General features: G+C 30.7%; 1 protein-coding gene across 1 annotated transcript in view; it reads right to left on the bottom strand.

The window, feature by feature from the left end:
- The window catches only part of LOC106463845 (dynein heavy chain 1, axonemal-like), a 233622-nt gene that overhangs the window by 149984 nt on the left and 63353 nt on the right, over positions 1-20285 (bottom strand). Inside the window, 10 exon segments of the mRNA XM_022391464.1 lie at positions 3500-3637; positions 5163-5342; positions 6750-6977; positions 8114-8278; positions 13362-13574; positions 14018-14158; positions 14748-14860; positions 15718-15838; positions 16738-16971; positions 19063-19204. Coding sequence (XP_022247172.1) covers positions 3500-3637; positions 5163-5342; positions 6750-6977; positions 8114-8278; positions 13362-13574; positions 14018-14158; positions 14748-14860; positions 15718-15838; positions 16738-16971; positions 19063-19204 — 1675 coding nt within the window.

Genomic DNA, 20285 nt, shown 5'->3' with positions numbered 1-20285 from the left:
AACTTGCCTTGGTTGAGATTCTGTTCCAGTCTGTACTAAAAACGTTTATGTTGCTTAGGTAAATCAGAGATGTAGCACTTCCCGGGGATTATCATTATCTGCAAAACTGATAAAAATCTTATCAACCAAACAATTTCAAAAGATGGACCTTTCTTCTTCAGGGGCAAACTGGGAATGGTGGTGTAACTGGATGAGTGATATATAAATATATAAAGCATATTCTTTTTAAATTTTTTTCAATATACTGTTGTAAGTGTCTCTCATTTCTGATATAACACAGGCAGAAATGAAAGCATTATGTAAAAAAGGTGTTAGAGATGTTTTGCTTCAGAAATGGTCAAGAAAAACTATACTTAAGTGTTGATAAAGTAAAATAAAGTTTACATGGAGACTGACTGAAAAAGAAATGTTAAGCATGTCAATTTCTAAAGACAAGCATGGAAAATTATCATAAATAAATAGTAAGTATTAGACATATTAGGGGTAAACAATGAGAGTTCACACTACATGAAAAAATAAATAACAAATAAAAATTATTTTTCCAACAGAGAACAAACCAATGATCGGAGATCACTGATTCCAGGATCTAGATTTATTCCACAAGGTTCAACATAATTTAGATTAACAATCCAATAAGCTTCTTTTAACTCTCTATTAGCTTCATTTTTAAAGTCAGTTTCAATGCTGATGAGAGTAACATCATTAATAGAATGACAGAATTGGTTGAAGTGTTGAGCAACAGGAAGAACTTCAGGATATATCTGTTTAAGGCGATCATTCAGTTGTAGTAGATGAAAATGTTTTTCAGAATGCTCAAAACATTCCTGAATTTAAAGTGATAGGTAATAGCAAGAGGAATTATATTTGAAACTTTAATATTACTCTGATTTAGAATGTTTTTTCGGATGAGTGTTCTTAGCTTTTTTGATTTGTCTGTCAATTTCATTATCTTTATCTCCTATTTGTAACATGGTTGTTTTAGATTCTTGGTGTGTTTTCTGTAATCTTTTTCATCTGAACAGATTTTCTTTATTCTAAAAGCTTGACTGTAGGTAATATTCTATTTAGTGTGAGTGGGGTGATAGCTTTTACAGTGAAGATATTGTGGTCTGTCGGTAGGTTTTTTTGTACAAGTCAGTGTAAAAGAACGATTTGTATAAGTTATTTGTGTTTTATGAAAATTGCAAAATAATTGACAGATTAAGATATGATGGCAAGAAAGGCTATCGATTATGCATTAGGTATTCTTATGTACAATAATTTAGTTGTACTTGAGAGAGTAATTGAATGTTTGCAACCCTGAGATGGTAGTTAAATGACAGAAATATCTTGGAGAAAATTTATTCTTTCTGAAGATGACATAGGACAAACATATAGCATCTTCAAATGATGTCAGTCATAACACTGCATACACACTCAATAGTAAAAAGAATGCAACAAATATGTGTAATGGGTGCAAGCTGCATCATCTGCCTTTTTGAAGAGCTTAAATTTTTGAATACCCACACAGATGAAAAACATCATGATTTACTGAAACGATTGCAGGCACAAATTTTATATGATTCATCATCTTTGAGTAATGAATCAATGCCTTCAAATCAAGACACTGATGTACAATTTTCTAGTTCTGAAGCTCTAATCGTATTGGACTATAAGATGATATTCGACCCTGTTAATTTTATGGTGAAAACTATTGAATATGACTGTAAAAAAAAAAAGGTTTTTCTTAGCATGGCACCATAGTGTATATGTGCAATGATGCAGATGCAAATACTTGTCAAACACGCTATTAGGTCTATATTTTTCATCAAGAGATTCTAAGCAAGATTAGAGAACATGCTTTCCATATCTGCATGCATCCTTCACCAACTGAAGGCAGATAATCTGCACATTTATGCTGCTCATGTCCAATCAAATAATGCACAATGCTATCAGAATGGAAAACTTTTATATGAAATGTACTTGATAGCGAAAGAGTTGGGGATACAGATACAATTGTTTGTTCATACAAAGACCCAGGTTGGAAAAGGATCAATTGAAGTGCATTTTTCTGTAGTAATGCCACATATCATGTGATATATGAATATCGACAGCAATGTTGTATCCCCTAAAGAACTGATTTGTGCATTGAATGCAAATGAAGAAATGAACAAAGACTAACCTGCTGGTGAAACAGAAATGGAACCCCCCGAAAAAAAGTGATAGCAACAGTGACAAATATACACTGTTTGAAGGAGATGAAGATGGCAATGTCAATGCTGAAGACAAGTGATCAACAATGTAAACAAAGAAGAACAATTTAACACCACAGTTTGGTATATTCAGGTGTCAATATAGGTCCACAGAATAATGGGAGATTCAACCAAGATGTTTACCTCAAATTATTTCTGAGTTCTCTGAGTAATTGAGTGCCTTTAGTAGAAGTCAAACGAATTAGAAAGTTTCAAGGAAAGACCCACAAAGAGAAGCAATGTCAGTTTAGAAGATTTTGCTATTGAGCCTGAAGATGAAAATATGTGCCTTGCATGCCACAAGTACATCAAATCTGGGAAGGTTAAGACTTCACATGTGCAGACCTGCAAGGAATCAGCATTATATTGTGATATGCGCTATCCAATAAGTGATTAATCTGATTGATTCAGGTGAAATGGCCTTTCTTGGTTGGCATGCATCTTCTGATGTAGATGAAAAACACACCAAAGTTGGATTCTGTGGAATGGTAAGACAATACTTCAAAATATGTGACAGAATCATTCCAAAATCATATGGTGAAGTCTGTGGCCAGAAGTATGTCCCAAGATTTTTAGACAATGTTGTAGAAATGTATAAATGAGGTCTCAAAGATAGCTGAAACAGAATGGGTTGGGTCCTGGAAGAATGACAGAGGAGCTGATCCAAAGGTATGTGAATTGATTTGATATTCTTTCCAATACTGAATCATGACAAAAAATATCTTCTTTGACAGCTAAGTACCAGAAGACTAGAAATATGTTAAGTAAAAGAAAAAATGGGATTACAAAAGAATATTTGGATGTTATCATTTCCTTATTTGTCAAGTACCAAGGTAATGTCAAGCCCACAGAATTGTTGAAAGTTTTCAAAACGCAGTGCAGTCACTCTATCAACAATCCAAATTTTCAAATGGATAAAAAGATCAAGGCAAAGATGGCTGCAATAAAATCAAAGTTGAAAAGCACTGGAAAATTGCCAGAAAGGTCTGTAGAACATGATATTAGTCAATAATCATGCTTTTCTCTGTGCAATACATCTAAATCTTTTTAAAGAAAAGCACTGATGATCTTTTCTCAACATGAGAAGTCTAGATATGCATTAAAATGACCTTTCCAGGATAACTGGGTTTTGGGCATCACCAGACTCATACTACTAACTGTTACCCTGGCTCATATGACAAGTGTTAATCACAGTGTATAAAAATATAGTATTTTAGTAAAAAAAATTATATAGATCTATGTATATGTAGATCTTATGAGTGTCAAACCTTGTTTAAAACTTTTTTATATGTTGTTTCCAAAGAATTTGATTTTATTCCTTCTTCAACATCAGTTGTCCAAAAAGTCTGAGCTCCAGCAATTACAACTTGTCCTGGCCAGCAGAGTACCCATTTAATCCACTCCTTCTAAAATTTAGAAGAAACACATAAATAATACTCCAATCTTAATTAAGTACATTCAATAGATAGATAACAATTATATTACATAATAATATCATAAACAGCTCTGTTCAAGAAAGTGTAATCCATAAACAGAAACAGTTAGTTATATTAATTAATAATTTCACAAATATTTTGGTCACATATCACAATGAATAAGTTTGTAAGTCGTCTAATCTTATATGTAATCAATGGTGTAAATAAAGGTCACTGCAAATGTAAAGTCACTGCTTTTTAATATAATGACTGTTATGCACATAATTTCAAAAATGAGATGTCTATACATGGTTTCCTTACTATATTCACAGAGTTGTTTTCAATATCACTCAATACAACACCACAGATTGGTATTTTCAAGTAAAACTGATTTTCCTTAGAAAAGTCAATATAGGTCTGTAGAATAATGATAGATTCAAACAAGATGTTTCCTCAAAGTAATTTGGAGTTCTCTGTGTAACTGCATTTGTGAGAAGGAAAGAAAGAGACTAAACTCATCTGTACAAAAATACAATGATCAATCTTTAACGGATCATAAATGACTTTATTTCCAAATTTACTTGGTTGAGATCCTAATTCAGATTGATTAGCACTATCCACATAATTGGTCATTCCCATTTAAACATAAATAGTTTTAATCTTGAAAAATCAACTGACCTACCATTAGAAGATATTAATATAGAAATAAATATACAAAGTACAGTTTAAAGCCATACATTCCCCATGGGGAGACCAAGTGTTATCTCAAGGGGATAGCAAAGAGCAATGATACTTCAAATGAAAGCAACTTAATGCTTTTCTTAACTAGGTGTTATGTTAAAGCTATTTACTAAAAATTCTATATTAATATAAGAAGATAGAAAATTAATGGTAAGCTTGTTTACTATAACAAAAATTTACTGTGAGAACAGAAAAGCAAAATAAACTATATTGAATTTGAAATTAAATGAATGAAAACTGTATTTACTTAAATTTAAAATGAACTAAAAATAAAAACTGTAGAAAAATCAGATATTAACTGAAAAAATACAGCTCGTCTTGGTTCCTTTGACACAGACGTGAATCTGTTTGAAAATACCCAAATTACATTTAAAATTCAGAAACTTGGATTACACATATCCAGAAATACCTCTACTCTATGTGACAGTTGCACACATATAACATAAAGTAGGACACAATATAGCTATCCCATGAAACATTAGAGTGTTGATGACCACACTTAAAGAAAATAACACCTAAGGCTGACCAGATTTAGCCCAAATTATAACTCTACACATATTTTAAAATCTTGAAAATATGAAAAATATATATACTATATGATAGTGAAATATGTGGTATTTGAATATTGAGATACCAGTATATATTTGCAGTTCAACAAGTTAATTACTATAAAGAAGATAACTAAATAAAAGCAATAGCACTAAAGCCTTAGAAGAAAATGATGCATAGTTAAATAATATATTAACATATCAAATATAATTTACTGTACACTAACAATCTGATAATCTGCTAATGCATCTGCAACAATAAGTTGTAAGCTCTCTTTCATAAGTTCTTCTACTTTCATAAGCCATTCTTCAACATTTCCCTTAGGATAAAGATTTTTTCTGAAACAAACTTCTTCTCCCTCTGCTGAATACATAGCTGTAATATGCAAGTCTTCTTCAAACCTCAGCTACAAGGACAAGAAACAATTTATCTAATCATTTCAAGGTTTTATTTACAATGTGACTTTAATTAGCAAAATTTTATATAGAAAAAACGTTTTAAAGTTGTTTACAATAATAAAAGTGTTTGAGCTTAAGACACATCCTAATATTTATTCTGAACTGAGTAGAAATTATTTGATTATTTTTCCTTAAAGGGTCTTATTTTAATAGCACTGAAATAATTTGAAAATTATAAATGTATAAAACAGTATACTGCAGTATCTGTAAATGTTTCTGCACATCTTTTATGACTAAATACAATTATCAAAAACTGATACAAAATTTAAACCATTTGAGACCATTTGCTAAATATAGACTGACTTAATGATCTAGCAACGTACAAAGAAAACAAAAATTAAAATAGTTACCTATTCATCAGATAACTTGAAAATTTATTTGTAGGACATAAAATAAAAATACTATTTACACAAAAATATTTAAATGTGAATAAAAAACATACATACATACACTTTATTCAACTCATTACATCAAAAATGAGAGTAGATTAACCTACAGAAAAGCAAGTAAATTAAATTCATGCTGATAGACCAGGCAATGAAATAAATAACAGCCAGTAAACAGAGAACAATAGAAAAAAGCATTGCACAATACAAGTAAATCTTGACTCTAGTTCTCTCGAAGTTGGGATAAATCTTCCAGGAAGCAGCAAAAACACCCTCACAACTTTCACTCTCCTATATAGCTGACCAATCACAAGTTCTATTGTAGGAATCCAGAAATATCTCTACTTCATGTGATAGGTGTGTAGCAGCTTCACATTTTGATTGATGTTAGATAAAATACAATTACCCCATGAAACAGCAGATAATATCTTTGACCAACTCATGTTATAAAGAGTAACACTAAGTGCTCATATCACACTTGCTTTGATAGAATTTCATGAGTACTTTACTTATGTGCATTCAACATCTATACCTCAAAGATGTGTTGTGGAATATTTTATTAAACTCTATAACAAGTAACAAAAAACAATATAACATCAACTTACTCAATTGAATATAAGAAACTGTCCATAAGAAAACATTTTCAACTTTATAACTACATAAACATGTATCTTTTTTCTCAATTTTAAACATAATTTTTTAACATGAAGCAGTAGTTTTATGTGATAGTAAACAGTTTTTATTTCATGAAAATACTAGTTACAATCACTTTGTTCAAGTATTAGCAAGGTTAGTGTTAAATTTATTAAATACTAATGCTTGAAATATATTTTTTATTTGGACTTAATTTTAAATATATCAAGAAAAATTTTATAAGAATGGCAAAAAGATGAACTTTACAAATTCTGTTAGTTACCTCACATATGGTAAATAAGAAAATATATTACATAAAGCTAATGAAATATTTACTTTTGCAATATTCTCAAAACATTTGTGCAAATGAGGTTGGACAGCCATAGGATCTCGTGTCTGTGACAAAATTTCAAGAAGTTCATCGTCACTAAGGAAATAAAATCGTGGAAATGCCATACGTTTGGTCTCCAGATAGTCAGTCAGTCCTTTCTGGACATATTCTAATAACTTATTACACTCTTGCAAATGATTCAAGAGAGTAGTGTTAGAACACAACTTGATGACCTATGGATATAACAAATAAGATTTTATCAGGATGATACATATTCTTATAAGGATAACAAGAAATGGGATATATATATATTCAGTAATACTAACTTATTTTCAGCTAAAAGCAACATCTTATTAAACTTATCATTTATATTAAAATTGACATGAAAACTAATGTTCATAATTTTGGCATAAGATTATCAGTAGGTCAGTAAAACTACACTCCATCACATTACTTTAAATCCCAATACATTCAGACAATTATACTTTGATGTTTTGAATGTTTCCAACAAAATTTTCTATTCTACAAATAATGTGTTTTAAGAGATGAAAGTCAGTACACACAGACCAATCTTGAATATTTTTTTTACATAGTTAAAAGTAACTTCCAAGCCATGAAGTTTTTATTTATTGTGGGCTGAAATTTAAGAATGTAACTGACTTTTAATAAAAATTGTATTAACAGTATTTAGATCTTTTAATGAAACTGGAGTTCCACAATATTCTAATTGATAGTCACCAATTACTGGGATGTGATGTTTAAACTGCTGAAATTTTACATTCTGTGCACTTTTACTGAGGCTAAGTTGCTCATTTTTATGATGTTTTTTCAGTTGTTGTGTAAACTTATGCAGAATTTAACACTCCAGGTACTATCCTAAAAGTTTATTTCAGTTACATACATTTCTTTAAGTTTTCAAAATGTATTTATTTTTAAAAATATTGATAATAGTTATACAAACTAATAGGCCTAACATTAGTAATAAAGTTTACATAAATTGAATGTTTTTTATACTCTTAATTTGTCCATTTTGGTTTTTTGTTTGTAATTAAGCACAAAGCTACACAATGGGCTATCTGTGCCTTTCCCACCACGGTTATCAAAACCCGAATTCTAGCATTGAAAGTCTGCAGACATACCGCTCTGCCATTGGGTGGCATCCATTTTTGATTTACAAAGTGTATTATGTATATTAAAAGGCTAAAAATTCAAGGTTCTTGTGTAAATAAATATATAAAACTTAAACAATCAACGTTTTCAAATTGTGTACTTAAAAATGTTGATCATTTGGGTGTTTTAATTATTGTGTATTTTATATAACAAAATAAAAAATTTATAAAAATCAATTGAAATAACTGCAGAAATAAACCTGAGGAATACTATTGCATCCTTTCACAATTTTCCTCCAGGTTTTGTCAACTGTCTGATAACGCTTATTTTCAACAGGTAACTGACGAACGATGTCTTCAGAACTGAATATTGGTTCTAGATATAACCAGGCCTGCTGACATTTAAGAAGCTCTTCAATCACTTCCTATTAATAATACAGTCATATAAAAAAGTGAATAGAGAGCACTAAAATTTGTGATGTTTCAGCTTTATACACAAGGTTCTTGAATCACTAACAAAAAAAGAGAATATATTAGCTTTGTGTATGGTAAATTGAATATTTCAAGAGTACTTCAGTGCATTTATAGATTTTAACTGGTGAGTATTTCAACTATTACAGTTTTAACTTATTTGAAACAAAAAAACAGTTACTGAAGATGAAAGTTCAAGCCTTTAAATATAAATCCTGGAATAAAAACATTCTTTAAGGAAAGTAATGCAATGTAATAATTTAACAGATGCTGGGCTGACTACAGTGAAAAATATACATTTATCCTTTATTAAACCTTAAATCTATAGATTAACTGATTCGTACATGAATTAAAACATCATATTGTGATTTACCAAAAATAATTTAAAATCTCTGATTTGACTATTAAATTTACAAAATTATGTCTATCACAATGTTTATCTACTGCATACAAGTTTCAGTATAGTGAAGATAAACTTAATTTACAAGATGTTTGGAAAGGATCCAAGATCAAAAAGAGTGACAAGAAGTATGCCATAAAGAAGAGGAAGGTGAGAAAAGCTCCTGGAAATGATACCATAGTAGCAAAGATATTGAAATATGTTGAATATGAAGGCTTAGATCAAGCAGTGAAGTTATACAATTTTATATATATAACATTAAACACATAAGAAAATATACCTTTGCAACTGCCAAAGGAAGATGAAGCTTAAAATTATGGTGATTTTTGAATGATCAGTCTTATGAGTTAAGTAATCAAGATTTTTCTTAATGTGATACATGAAACAACAAAGAAAAATTATGGATAGTGAGAAAAATAAAGAGCAGTATGGTTTTCAACAAAGTAAATATATGTGAAAAGCTATATTAAATATAAGATTACTTTATTCACTAGCAAAAAACTTTTGATTGAATACAACACACGAAACATATTGTTATGACAGCGGAAGTAACGCGATGCTGGGAGCATGCGCGCTGGAGTTTCTTGAAGGATCATGAAGGCCTGAGTGCAATCCAGATGCCCTCTTTTTAATATATATAAGCCTGGTGAGAAAAGCCAGCACAATCGAGATAGAGATAATTAAGCCAAGCGAACAGTAGGCACCATAAGTAAAGTGTGTGAATCACTGTGATTTATAGCATGTGTTATAAAGGTTGTTAAGTTTAAAGTGACTCTGGAAATTCTGCCTATTACAAAAAAGTTGTATCAAGAAAGAATAAGCTGGTTTAATCAAGGAGGGACTTGTATTGCTGAAGTTCCTCGGAAAGAATTTATACCGGAAATTAACAAACAAGCAGATACGCAACAAATTGGTGTCAGAGAGTGGGACGGAAAAAAAAAAGAAAAGAAGAAGATGCAAACGGGAAGTGACAAATCAAACTACAGCTTGGCAGATTTGATGGCAGCAATACAAGAACAGCAAAAGAAACAAGAAGAACGAGAAAATAAACAAGAAATGAGACTACAGCAGTGGTTGGAGGAGAAAGAAAATAAACAAGAAGAGAGACTACAGCAGTGGCAAGAAAACCAGCACCAGTGGTAACTGGAACAAGAAAGGAAACAAGAAGAATGAGAAAAGAAACAGGAAGGAAGTCTCCAACAGTTGCGGGAAAGCCAGCAGCAACTACAGGAAAGTCAGCAACAGTGGCAAGAAGTACAAATGGAAAAGATTAGTAAATTTCAAAGTGAATTAAATACATTAAAGGACAATTTACTGTCTTTTACACAGTGAGGATATATTAGCCATGGACCTTATCAGTTCCAGACAACAGGAAGCCCCTTCCAGACCCCGCAGCTAAACCATGACAGGAAAGACTGCTACCCAGAAAGGTTGTTGGAACTGTGGAGAGCAGGGACATGTGAGGAACCAGTATAAGAAGAATACTACCAATAAGTCAGCCTCAGAGAAACCAGTAGTGGTTGGTGCTGAGGGACACCCACCAACCACCATTGTGAAAGGAAGTTGTATCACTGAAGTTCCTTGGAAGGAATTTATAATGGAAATTAACAAACAAGCAGATATGCAACAATATTAAAATCTGCAAATAATTAATCTTTAAAAAGATTTGCAGTCCATGTCAGAATTCAAAGAACATTAACAGATTATGTTAACACTAGAAGAGGAGTAAGGAAATATTGCATTCTATCTTCAAGCAGCTATAACACTTATAACGTTGTTGCTCTGCAAGATGATAAATATTCAACCAGCTCTCTTATTATATGTGGTGTAAAAAACCATCTGAGGTAACTGTCTATCATGGTATTTAAATAGTTTTATTTTCTTCATGCTTTGCCCAGTCTTTATAATTTCTGTCCCAGTGGTGCTTAATGTTTATTCCACATGAGGGGGGCTTTGAGATCAGGTGGTGATCAATTAGCTCAATGGTGGCTGTGTAGCACCTGTCCACCTATGACTGTCTCCTGAAGCACCTTCTAGGCAATCCCCTATTTGGTTGGGGTGTCTGTGTTGTTGTGTAGTGTTGGAATGTCCCAATTGAAAAGGGCCGTGATACAATAATGCCCTAAGGAAGAATTTTGCTTGTAAGAGCTGTTGGTGTTCTGTGATGCTGTTGACGCATGTGAGGTGTAATAGAAACCTTATGAAGGTGACTGAAGTACATCATTTGGCCAGCCTTAGACAGGTGTTTTGTATTTTTTCAGTCTTATCTAGTTGCACAGCACTCATATTGATCATTAGCAATTCATAATCCAGAATGGAACTGGTAAACAGTGGTTCAATCTGATGAGGAAGCCTTCTAGCTATAGCCTTCTCAGGGTACATGCCCATGTTGTTTTGTAGGAAAGTGATTCAATAGCCTTTAAGATGGGAGTGATCCTTCATGGGATTGGGTAAAGATTTGATAAAAAGTGTCAGGCGATGCTCTTCAGCTCTGTTTCCTGCAGTAACTTTCAATGTATTGATGCCTTTGATAACTCTGGTTATTACTGTGTTAATGTGACTGATGAAGTTGAGTTGTCTGTCAGAGTTACTCTCAGGTACTTTATGTTTCTTCCAAAGGGATAACAGTGCTCATAAATTATGGTTTCATGAATATTCAACCAGCTCTCTAATTATCTGTGGTGTAAAAATAAACTCATCTGAGCCTATAATAGGTGACTGTATACCATGGTCTTTAAATAGTTCTTTTTTCTTCTACAGCCTTTAAGGTGAGAGTGATCCTTCATGGACTTCCGTAAGGATTTGATAAAAGTATGGCTTAGGAAGGACTGATGACTATTTCTGTGTCAGTGCACCATTTGCCTGCTAAGGAATGGTTCCACCTTGCTATTTATTTTCAGGTTTGTTACACACTAAAATATTGTCAGCAAAGATTAGCACATGCCTGGTGAGACTGTAGAGGCAGGCTAGATTCAGGGTGTACATGTTAAAGAGGACTGGCAAAAATGATGATCTTTGAAGCAAATCAGTATTGATGATGATCTAAGCTTAATGCTAGATCTTCTAGTAGCCAGTGCAGTTATGACTTATCTTAAATATCTTTTTTTTATAGCAATAATGGGCAGCTTGATTCTACTGTAAGCATCTTTAAAGTCTAAATCTAATGCCAAAGAGTTCTGACCAGCTTCAGAGCCTTCCCATGCAACAGCTGTAAATTCAGCAGCACTGATCCATGTTTCTCTTCCACTGTAATAACTACCTAATGATGAGAGTAGCAGTGGTTCAATCTGATGAGCAAGCTTTCTAGCTCTAGCCTTCTCAGGGTACATGTCCATTTTCACATGTTGTTTTGTAGGGCAATGATTCAGTGGCCTTTAAGATGAATGATCCTTTATAGGCTTGGGTAAGGATTTGATAAAAGTATCAGTTCTTATTTCTGGTATACTACCTGTTACCTAGCTACATTGATACTATGACACTAACTTCAAGAGCAAACTTCTTAAAAGTGGAAATTCTTACACCAACTGGACCTGGAGCCACATTTTTTTTATGTATTTATGGCTCTATGTATATCATCCAAGATAAATATGACTTTTATATCTGCTTTTAGTTATAGCTAAGATAGGTTCTTCTGTGTAATACTTGACTTCAGTGGTGGAAAGATGCTTGAGGGTATGTCATCAGAAAGTTCAGCATCCTTTTATGGGTTTATAGATTGTTTTATATCACTACGTTTTCCAGTGCACTTCACAACTGACATTATGCTCCATTTGCTAAGGTAGGGTTAGCAAAGGCAAGATCTATATTGAAGTCTCTTGCATCTTGATATTCAACAGTTCTTGGTGGTTCACCTGAGTTTAGCAGTATACGTTTGGAGGATTAGTGGATATAGAGAAAAAATCAATAAAAGACATAGAGTTTAATATAAACATCGAGAAGATCAAGAGAAATAAGCCTCAAAATTTGTTGTTGCTCAACAGTGAAGGTTACAGCACTCTTTTGTTTATCTTAGGCATATACTGACCAAAAATGGAAGATGCAAGAATGCAATTAAGGGAATAACAGAGATTGTTAGATTGGCTTGTTTTATGAAAAAAATTCTAGCCAACATAAAGATTACTATTAAGAACAGATTGAGATTTACTCATTGTTATTATATACAATAAACAATGATGTTTAGAATTGAAACTTGAACCATCAATAAGGATATGTACAAGAGACTGGAAACATGAATTGTAAGAAGAATGCTGAGAATCAACTGGGTGGAAAAGATAAAACAAATGTAGAAGTTTTTAAATTGGTGGATGAAAAAAGAAAGATAATGAACAGTATAACCAGAAGAAAGTGAAAATACTTCATACGTGTTGTAAGGTACCTCAACTTACAAAATACTATTCTTACTAGAAAGATTGAGTGGAAAAAGAGGAAGAGGAGAAAAGAGAATGAAATAAACAGACAATATGAAATAATGGACTGACAATACTGCAGGAGAGCTCTTAAAAAAGCAGAAGATAAGAGTTGGATGGTAATCCATGATAGCTAACTTCTGTATCAGAGATAGCACTTATTGATTGATACATTATTCAGCAAACAAGTTACCACAATAAATAAAATAGTAAAAAGTACTGACAAGATACCTGAGAAATCTTTAGTTTTTCTTCCCACTTTACAACTCTTTCTTCAAATGGTTTCTTATATGGAGAGAATATCATTGTCTGTGTCATAACAATGTGATCATCCATCAGCTGCTGGATCTCATCTGAACAGTGAATTATATATGTTCCTGTTTCTTTGTAAGGAAGAACCTCAAAACAAATTGGCTCCCACTCTTCTTCCATCTTGTTGAGAGCCTAAAGTTAGAATCCAACTTCAAGTAATAAATTTACCTATACTACTATTTTTCTCTTTAATGAGCTATTGTCTAATGGCCGATAATACATTCACATATAAAGCTCAAAGCAGGAAAATAACTTCTTGGTCACATTTATCTTTTAAATATAAATAATTTCACAAATATTAACTTATCTTCTGATTAGAGTTGTAACAGGTATATATATATATGCTCATCTAAAACCTTAACAAGAACCTTGAAAAACCAGATCAACAAATCATCTTAGTGTTTAAATCAATATTTAAAATTACAAGTTAACTGAAAATGCTTATGTTATAAAACATTATTTGTAAAAAAACATTAAATATAAAATAGTTCTCAACTCAACCAAGGTGATTATATAGCTTATATCAAAATATTTATAATATACAAATAAACAGAAGAAAAGGTTATGATACCTACTTGTTCAATTGCGTATTCATTTCCAGCAGTCTCTGCCATGTTTTCAAGTATTTCTAAGTTATTGTGGAGACACATTTCTAAGCAGTTATTAAATGTAAGTGAAGAAACAGAAACAATGTTCATTTGTAAGTCGTCAGACAGCTAAAAACCAGAAAATAAGTCAATCAGCATCTTGATACTTTTAGTAGTTATAATAACCTATAAACTGTTAATAGTATTTATACAGAACAAGAACAAATTAAGCTTAAGAAAAAGCAATACTAAAATATGAAGTACATATTAAATACCCCAATTCAATAGCAAGAGATCTTCTAACTAGAATTTCCCATTATGCCATTCAAATAATGGTTTCCCTATCAGTGATCCACATAATATTGCATTTGGAAAAATGAGTAATCCTGATTAGTTTCACATCCTCTTTATATAAAAAGTGTAAAGTGTTTATATATATCTTTATTTTGAACTGAACTTAGTACTTATAAATAAAACATTTTGAAAAATAAAGATATATAAATATTATAACAACATAAACATATAGGCTTATCATTGTGTATGAATGATTATAATCCTAAAATTAAATGTACTATTTATATAATGTGTTGTGACAAATAACATTAGATACCCAAATAAAATATAATATATAGTAAATTTTATAAATGCTGAAAAATATGAGCCTTTTTAAGCAAAAAATAAAGAACAGATGACTAAAATCATTATGCATAACAAAAACCTTTTCCCAGTGTCGAGATTTTAAACCAGGATTACGAAGAGCCTGTATCATTGGAACATAAGGCTTGAAATTTTCTACTTGTGTATTTATTGTATTTATCACTGCAATCAATCCTGAAAAATAAAGAAAACATGAGAAATAATTCAAAAAGGGATATACTTTATCATTGTAATCTAAAATTTTTTAAAACTTGTTTTGAAAAATATAATGGCAATTTGTTATTCATATAATAATTTATAGATAACCAAAACTAACTTTGAAAGCAACAATGTCTTAACTTTTAAAATTCAACCTCCTAGTGTTATTTACATCTCTTTCCAAATGGTGAAATATTTTTAACATTAATCTTTAAATATAAATTTAAAACTAATACTTTTAGTTTGACTCAATCAGTAAACGAAATCATGATACTTGTCAAAATCAAAATTCTAATTTCAGGAAGTATTCTACAAAAACGTTAGATAAAATATTAACCTTTTTAATTAACATACATCTCAGTCTCTATTTCAAATCAGTTTAGATATTTTTTATTAATACAACACAGTAATTAAACAAAGTAGTACACATTGTACAGCTTAATATATATTATTTTAAAGACTATAATATAAAGCACAAAAGAGATCTCTTAAAAGAATGGCAAAACATACACAATAACAGGTGAGATTGAGTAAAAATATCAAATAATTAGCAATATATATATATATATTATAAATCTACTAAATATGTTTGTACTTCAACAAAACATTTAATCTAAAAAGTTACTAATTAAATGCTTTAGTTTGTTAGTAAATATGGTTAAAAGCATTATTATGCCTACTTTTATGTTAATAAAGTTGCATAAGCTGACTGAATTTACTTTTACTCAACTTTCATAACAACATACATAAATAACTGATAAACAGTTATGTACATTTATCATGATACACGCATAAACAGTGTCACTCTGTATGTTTCATAATGCAGTACTCACCTTTCTGATCAGCAAAATGTCGAGAAGATTTATGCATTGTTTTTTGTGTTTCGGTAACTTCCTTCTCCAAAGCCTCAGGATCAATTGTAGTCAGAGGATTTTGTGTCCAGCTTTCATACCACTAACAGAATAAACAATTCTACAAGCTTTGAAACATCTGTTTTATATTAAATACATAAAATACACTGCATATTATTTTTTTGCACTTTAATTATGATTTCTAAGACATAAATAACAAAGAAAATTCAATTTTGTGTTAAGAATAATATGAATAACGTGCTTTTTTAAACTTAATTTAATCTTTAGTATATTTTACTATAGCCAGTGATATCAACAATAACATATCCCTTGTTAAAACAGAATCACATTTTGACATGTAGTATAGTAACATAACACATTATTATATATCTATTTTATCATAAATTATATCTAATAATGTTATTTTACTTCTAAGAGTACTGAAATATTAACAATTAAGTTTTAATGTATATGAATTTTAATGAATAAATTATTAATATCCCAAATTAAGAAAATATTACAATAATTTTCCTGAAAAGAAAATACTATTCACATACTTTTTCGATGACGAGGAACCCCCTTTGAGAGATGGCTTGAATCAGGTACTTCCTGATGATGACAAAACCTTGTCGAAACTTTGTACATTTGCTGTTATGTTAAACTTATATTAAAGTTTTTCTTCATTACCCATTCAAGCCATCTCCAATCATTACTATTCACATACCTTATGCAATTAAATAAATGGTGATTTAAAACTCATATTATGAAACAGTAGAATTAAATAATATGCTCATATCTGAAGTACTAATTTGCTAAAATTCTAAGTCTAATAAAACTATTATAGATTACATATAACTTGAAATAACAAGCATTAAATATGCTTTATAGAATCATGTATAAATATAATGACAAAATAGTTCACTTCATAAAAAAAGCAGTAAAATACTTTTTCTGATTTCTTAAACAAGATTAATGTTAACAAAGAAGTTAAAATAAACACACCTTTATCCAATCTGCTACAGCAATCCACAAATTATGATAAGGTTCAAAATCTTTTGCAATATTTAGTAGTTGATCATAGTTTGTTAGTGGAATTTCAAATAGCTGTTCTCGACTGTTGTAGAGTTGAGCTTGCTCCTGGCTTTCACGAATTTGTTTCTGTAGTCTTCGAATCTCATTTGCTACCTCAGGTGCTCTGTTTATATCTGTATGAGAGGATAACCCAGCTACCCACATCTGAAAAACACATATAGTTGTCCTAACTTATAAATATGTACTGTGCACACAAACAGCAAAGTATATGATACAAGTTGCAACATATCCAGTGCAACAATAAATGAAAAATAAAACATGCCAATTGACACAGGCAATTTAATCAGTTACATCTGAGAAGTGATTTCAACAATTAATGTCATGTAAACTAATCAATTAATCAAAATTACAATTAAATTAATTAATCAAAACTATGATTAAGTTAGTTTTCACAGAAATAGTCAACAAATCAAATTGAGTATTTCCAATTGTTATTGTTTTTGATTATTCCAACAATCAGTTATTCAAAATTATAAATAAATAAGCAGTCACAAAAATAACAAACTAATCAAAATTAGGATTTCTGACTATTACTATTTTTGATCATTTCAATTATCCAAGTAATCAAAATATTGCTATTATGTTTGTTTGTTATTAATCACAAAACTACATAACGGGCTATCTATGCTCTGCCCAATTTTAGCCTCCAAAGTTGTTTTTTTACTTCAAGTTTGATCAGTTTGAATTGGGGGGAGGAGGCAAAGCTGCTAAGGGTATCTGCCATTGTCTCGAATTTTGAACTGCTTACTAGAGGGAAGGTAACTATCTAGTTACTAACTAGTGAAGGGCTAAAATCCCATCAGAGCATGGAAAGTGAAGAATTATGGTTAGAATAAAGGCAACAAGGCAATGGTTTGGAATGTATAAAGAAATTCTAGAGGATCAAGATATCTCCATTACTTTGATGAAAAAGATCATGGATCAGTATGTACTATCAACCTTAACATATGGTAAAAGAGAAGATGGAGGGCCAATATAGTGACAGAAGCAGGAATCAGATGGACATCGTATGCTAAGAATAGGAAATACTGGACTGGTCTGACGGACAGCTACAAGGGATAACTGCAGCTTAGATAGATAGATAGAACTATCTGGCAGCTACTTTCACCAATATGTGTCTTCCTTTTTGAACTGTTTGCATGCATCATAGTAACAGGAGAACTGTACTAACTGATTAATTGAATGTAATTAATTAATGGAGCCATCAATTATTCAACTAGCAAATACCACTAACTGCTCATCTCTAATTAGAAAATGAAGCCAAATTCAAAATCTTTGTCAGTAATTCATGGACATATTTCACAAGTTTTAGCTGCTATACTGAACTACAAATTATTCATTATTTGATGAAAAGCTAACAAATAATCAGCATTCAAAAAAAAACTTTAATTATAATTTTAGAAAATCCCAATAATTATATTAAAAGATATTAAAGTTGAATTATCATTAAAAAGTTATATTTATTTTGTTATAAATAAAGTTATTATCAACCTATGTAATAAAAGAATGCAATATCGTGTGCAGCAATTAGTGAAAAAATCACAGTAAACAGAACAAACCGTCGAAGTTAGTTTCTCTCATATCAGACTTCTGACAGTTTGTTCTGTTTACTGTGGTTTTTATCACTAACCTATATATTATATATATATGTATAAAGAATAAATTTACAAAATTATAAAATACGATGTTATTCTAATAAATTCTAAGAATTATGTGCAAATATAAAATCAATAAAACTTTTTGTAAACATTATGCTGAACAAAAATAATCAAATTAATGTGAAATATTCATTTCGTGATTATATCACTGACCTTTATATTATCAATATTGAGAGTGAGAACCAACTGAAAAATTTCTGTATTTCGTAGAACAGTTTAGTATTTAAGGACTTCTTCTGAAATTAATGTTAATTTTCTTATTATTGTACTTTCATTTAGCTCTTCTCTATACACAAAACATCTATGTTTGTTTTTATTCTTAAAAGTTACATAGGAAAAGTTCTAAATAATTGCCCACAATGACTAATTTTAAGAGGCAAGTCATAAAAAAGCTTTATGTGTGTAGTATAAATCACAAAAGTGGTACTACATGGAACTTTTAGTGTCATAACAAATCCTTTCAATATGAACATTTATGTTATAAATAATATTTTTTCTCAGTCTTTTACTCAATGTAGTGTTAAGTTTCTATAAACATTATGTAAAAAATATAATCTTCCATAGCACTTTTTTTTACCATAAGGTTATCCAAACGATTATTCAACTCTATTTGATCTTGTTGCTGAAGTTTAAGAAATTTCTCTCTGTCTTCATCAAGATGTTTATATGAATTTTCCATCTGTATCACAATTTTCTGTGGCCATGCAATCATTGTCCATCTCATAAAATGAAAACAAATATTAATATACAAAAATTGAAAATGTCATAAATAATATTAAATCTGCAACTAACATGTAAAAAGCATCGATATGTAAACATACTATGATTTTATTTATAAATACGTAACTAAGGCCTATGGTAGTACATATAAATCCACCTTTGTAACCTGTAATTATATAAGAACTACAACAGACATACACAAGTACACATCACGATTGAGATCATAAAGGATGATTGTTTATAATCCACCATAACTTGTCATCACTGATCTGAGTTTGTGGCTTGAATATGTGGAGATTCTTCAACATAAAACTGAAAGTGGATATTATTTTAATATATGCATTCAACCTTACCTTCATGGTAACTATTCTTTGTTCAAGAGAAAACAAGTTCAGGGATCTTAACCCATCCTCATATGATAACATTTTCATTCCAGGCATCGTCCTAGTAGCCCTCCTCTGAAACCCTTTTCAACAATTCAATGTCCTTTTTGAAGTATGAAGCCCAAGACTGAACATAATACTCCAAATGTGGCCTAACCAATGACCTATACAATGACATTATAACCTCTCTAGACTTGTATTTAATATTAGATACAACCTAAAATCCTATTTGCCCTGCCACTAGCAATAGCAAATTGTGTGGATGATTTAAAAAAGCTTTATTGATTGCTAGAATGATTTTTTAGTTTCACTGTAAATATAAAGTGTGCTCTGATTGGAAGTTAATATCAATACTTAAAACATTTTATGCTTTTAATTATTTCTGCAAATGCAAAAAGTGCAGCAATGCTTAGTATTTCTATTTTGACCATTATAGCCTGTTCATAATATTCAAACTAAGATTTGTTTGCTATTAAGCACAAAGTCACACAAGGGGCTATCTGTGTTATTTCCATCTCTGGTATCAAAACACAATATTTAGCATTAAAAGCCTTCAGATTTACTGACAAGCCACAGAGGGGCCCAAACTAACGTGTTCTTAATAAAAGGTATTATATACACCTGGAAAAAAGTTAAGCACCCCCAAATATTTTTCAGGATTGCTTATTGAAAATAAGGTTTAATTTTCATGATGTTG

The sequence above is a fragment of the Limulus polyphemus genome, unplaced genomic scaffold (assembly GCF_000517525.1).
Source record: "Limulus polyphemus unplaced genomic scaffold, Limulus_polyphemus-2.1.2 Scaffold1498, whole genome shotgun sequence".
NCBI classification, from domain to species: Eukaryota; Metazoa; Arthropoda; class Merostomata; order Xiphosura; family Limulidae; genus Limulus; species Limulus polyphemus.
Note: the sequence above shows the minus strand (reverse complement) of the source record. Positions and strands in the feature narration are given on the sequence as shown.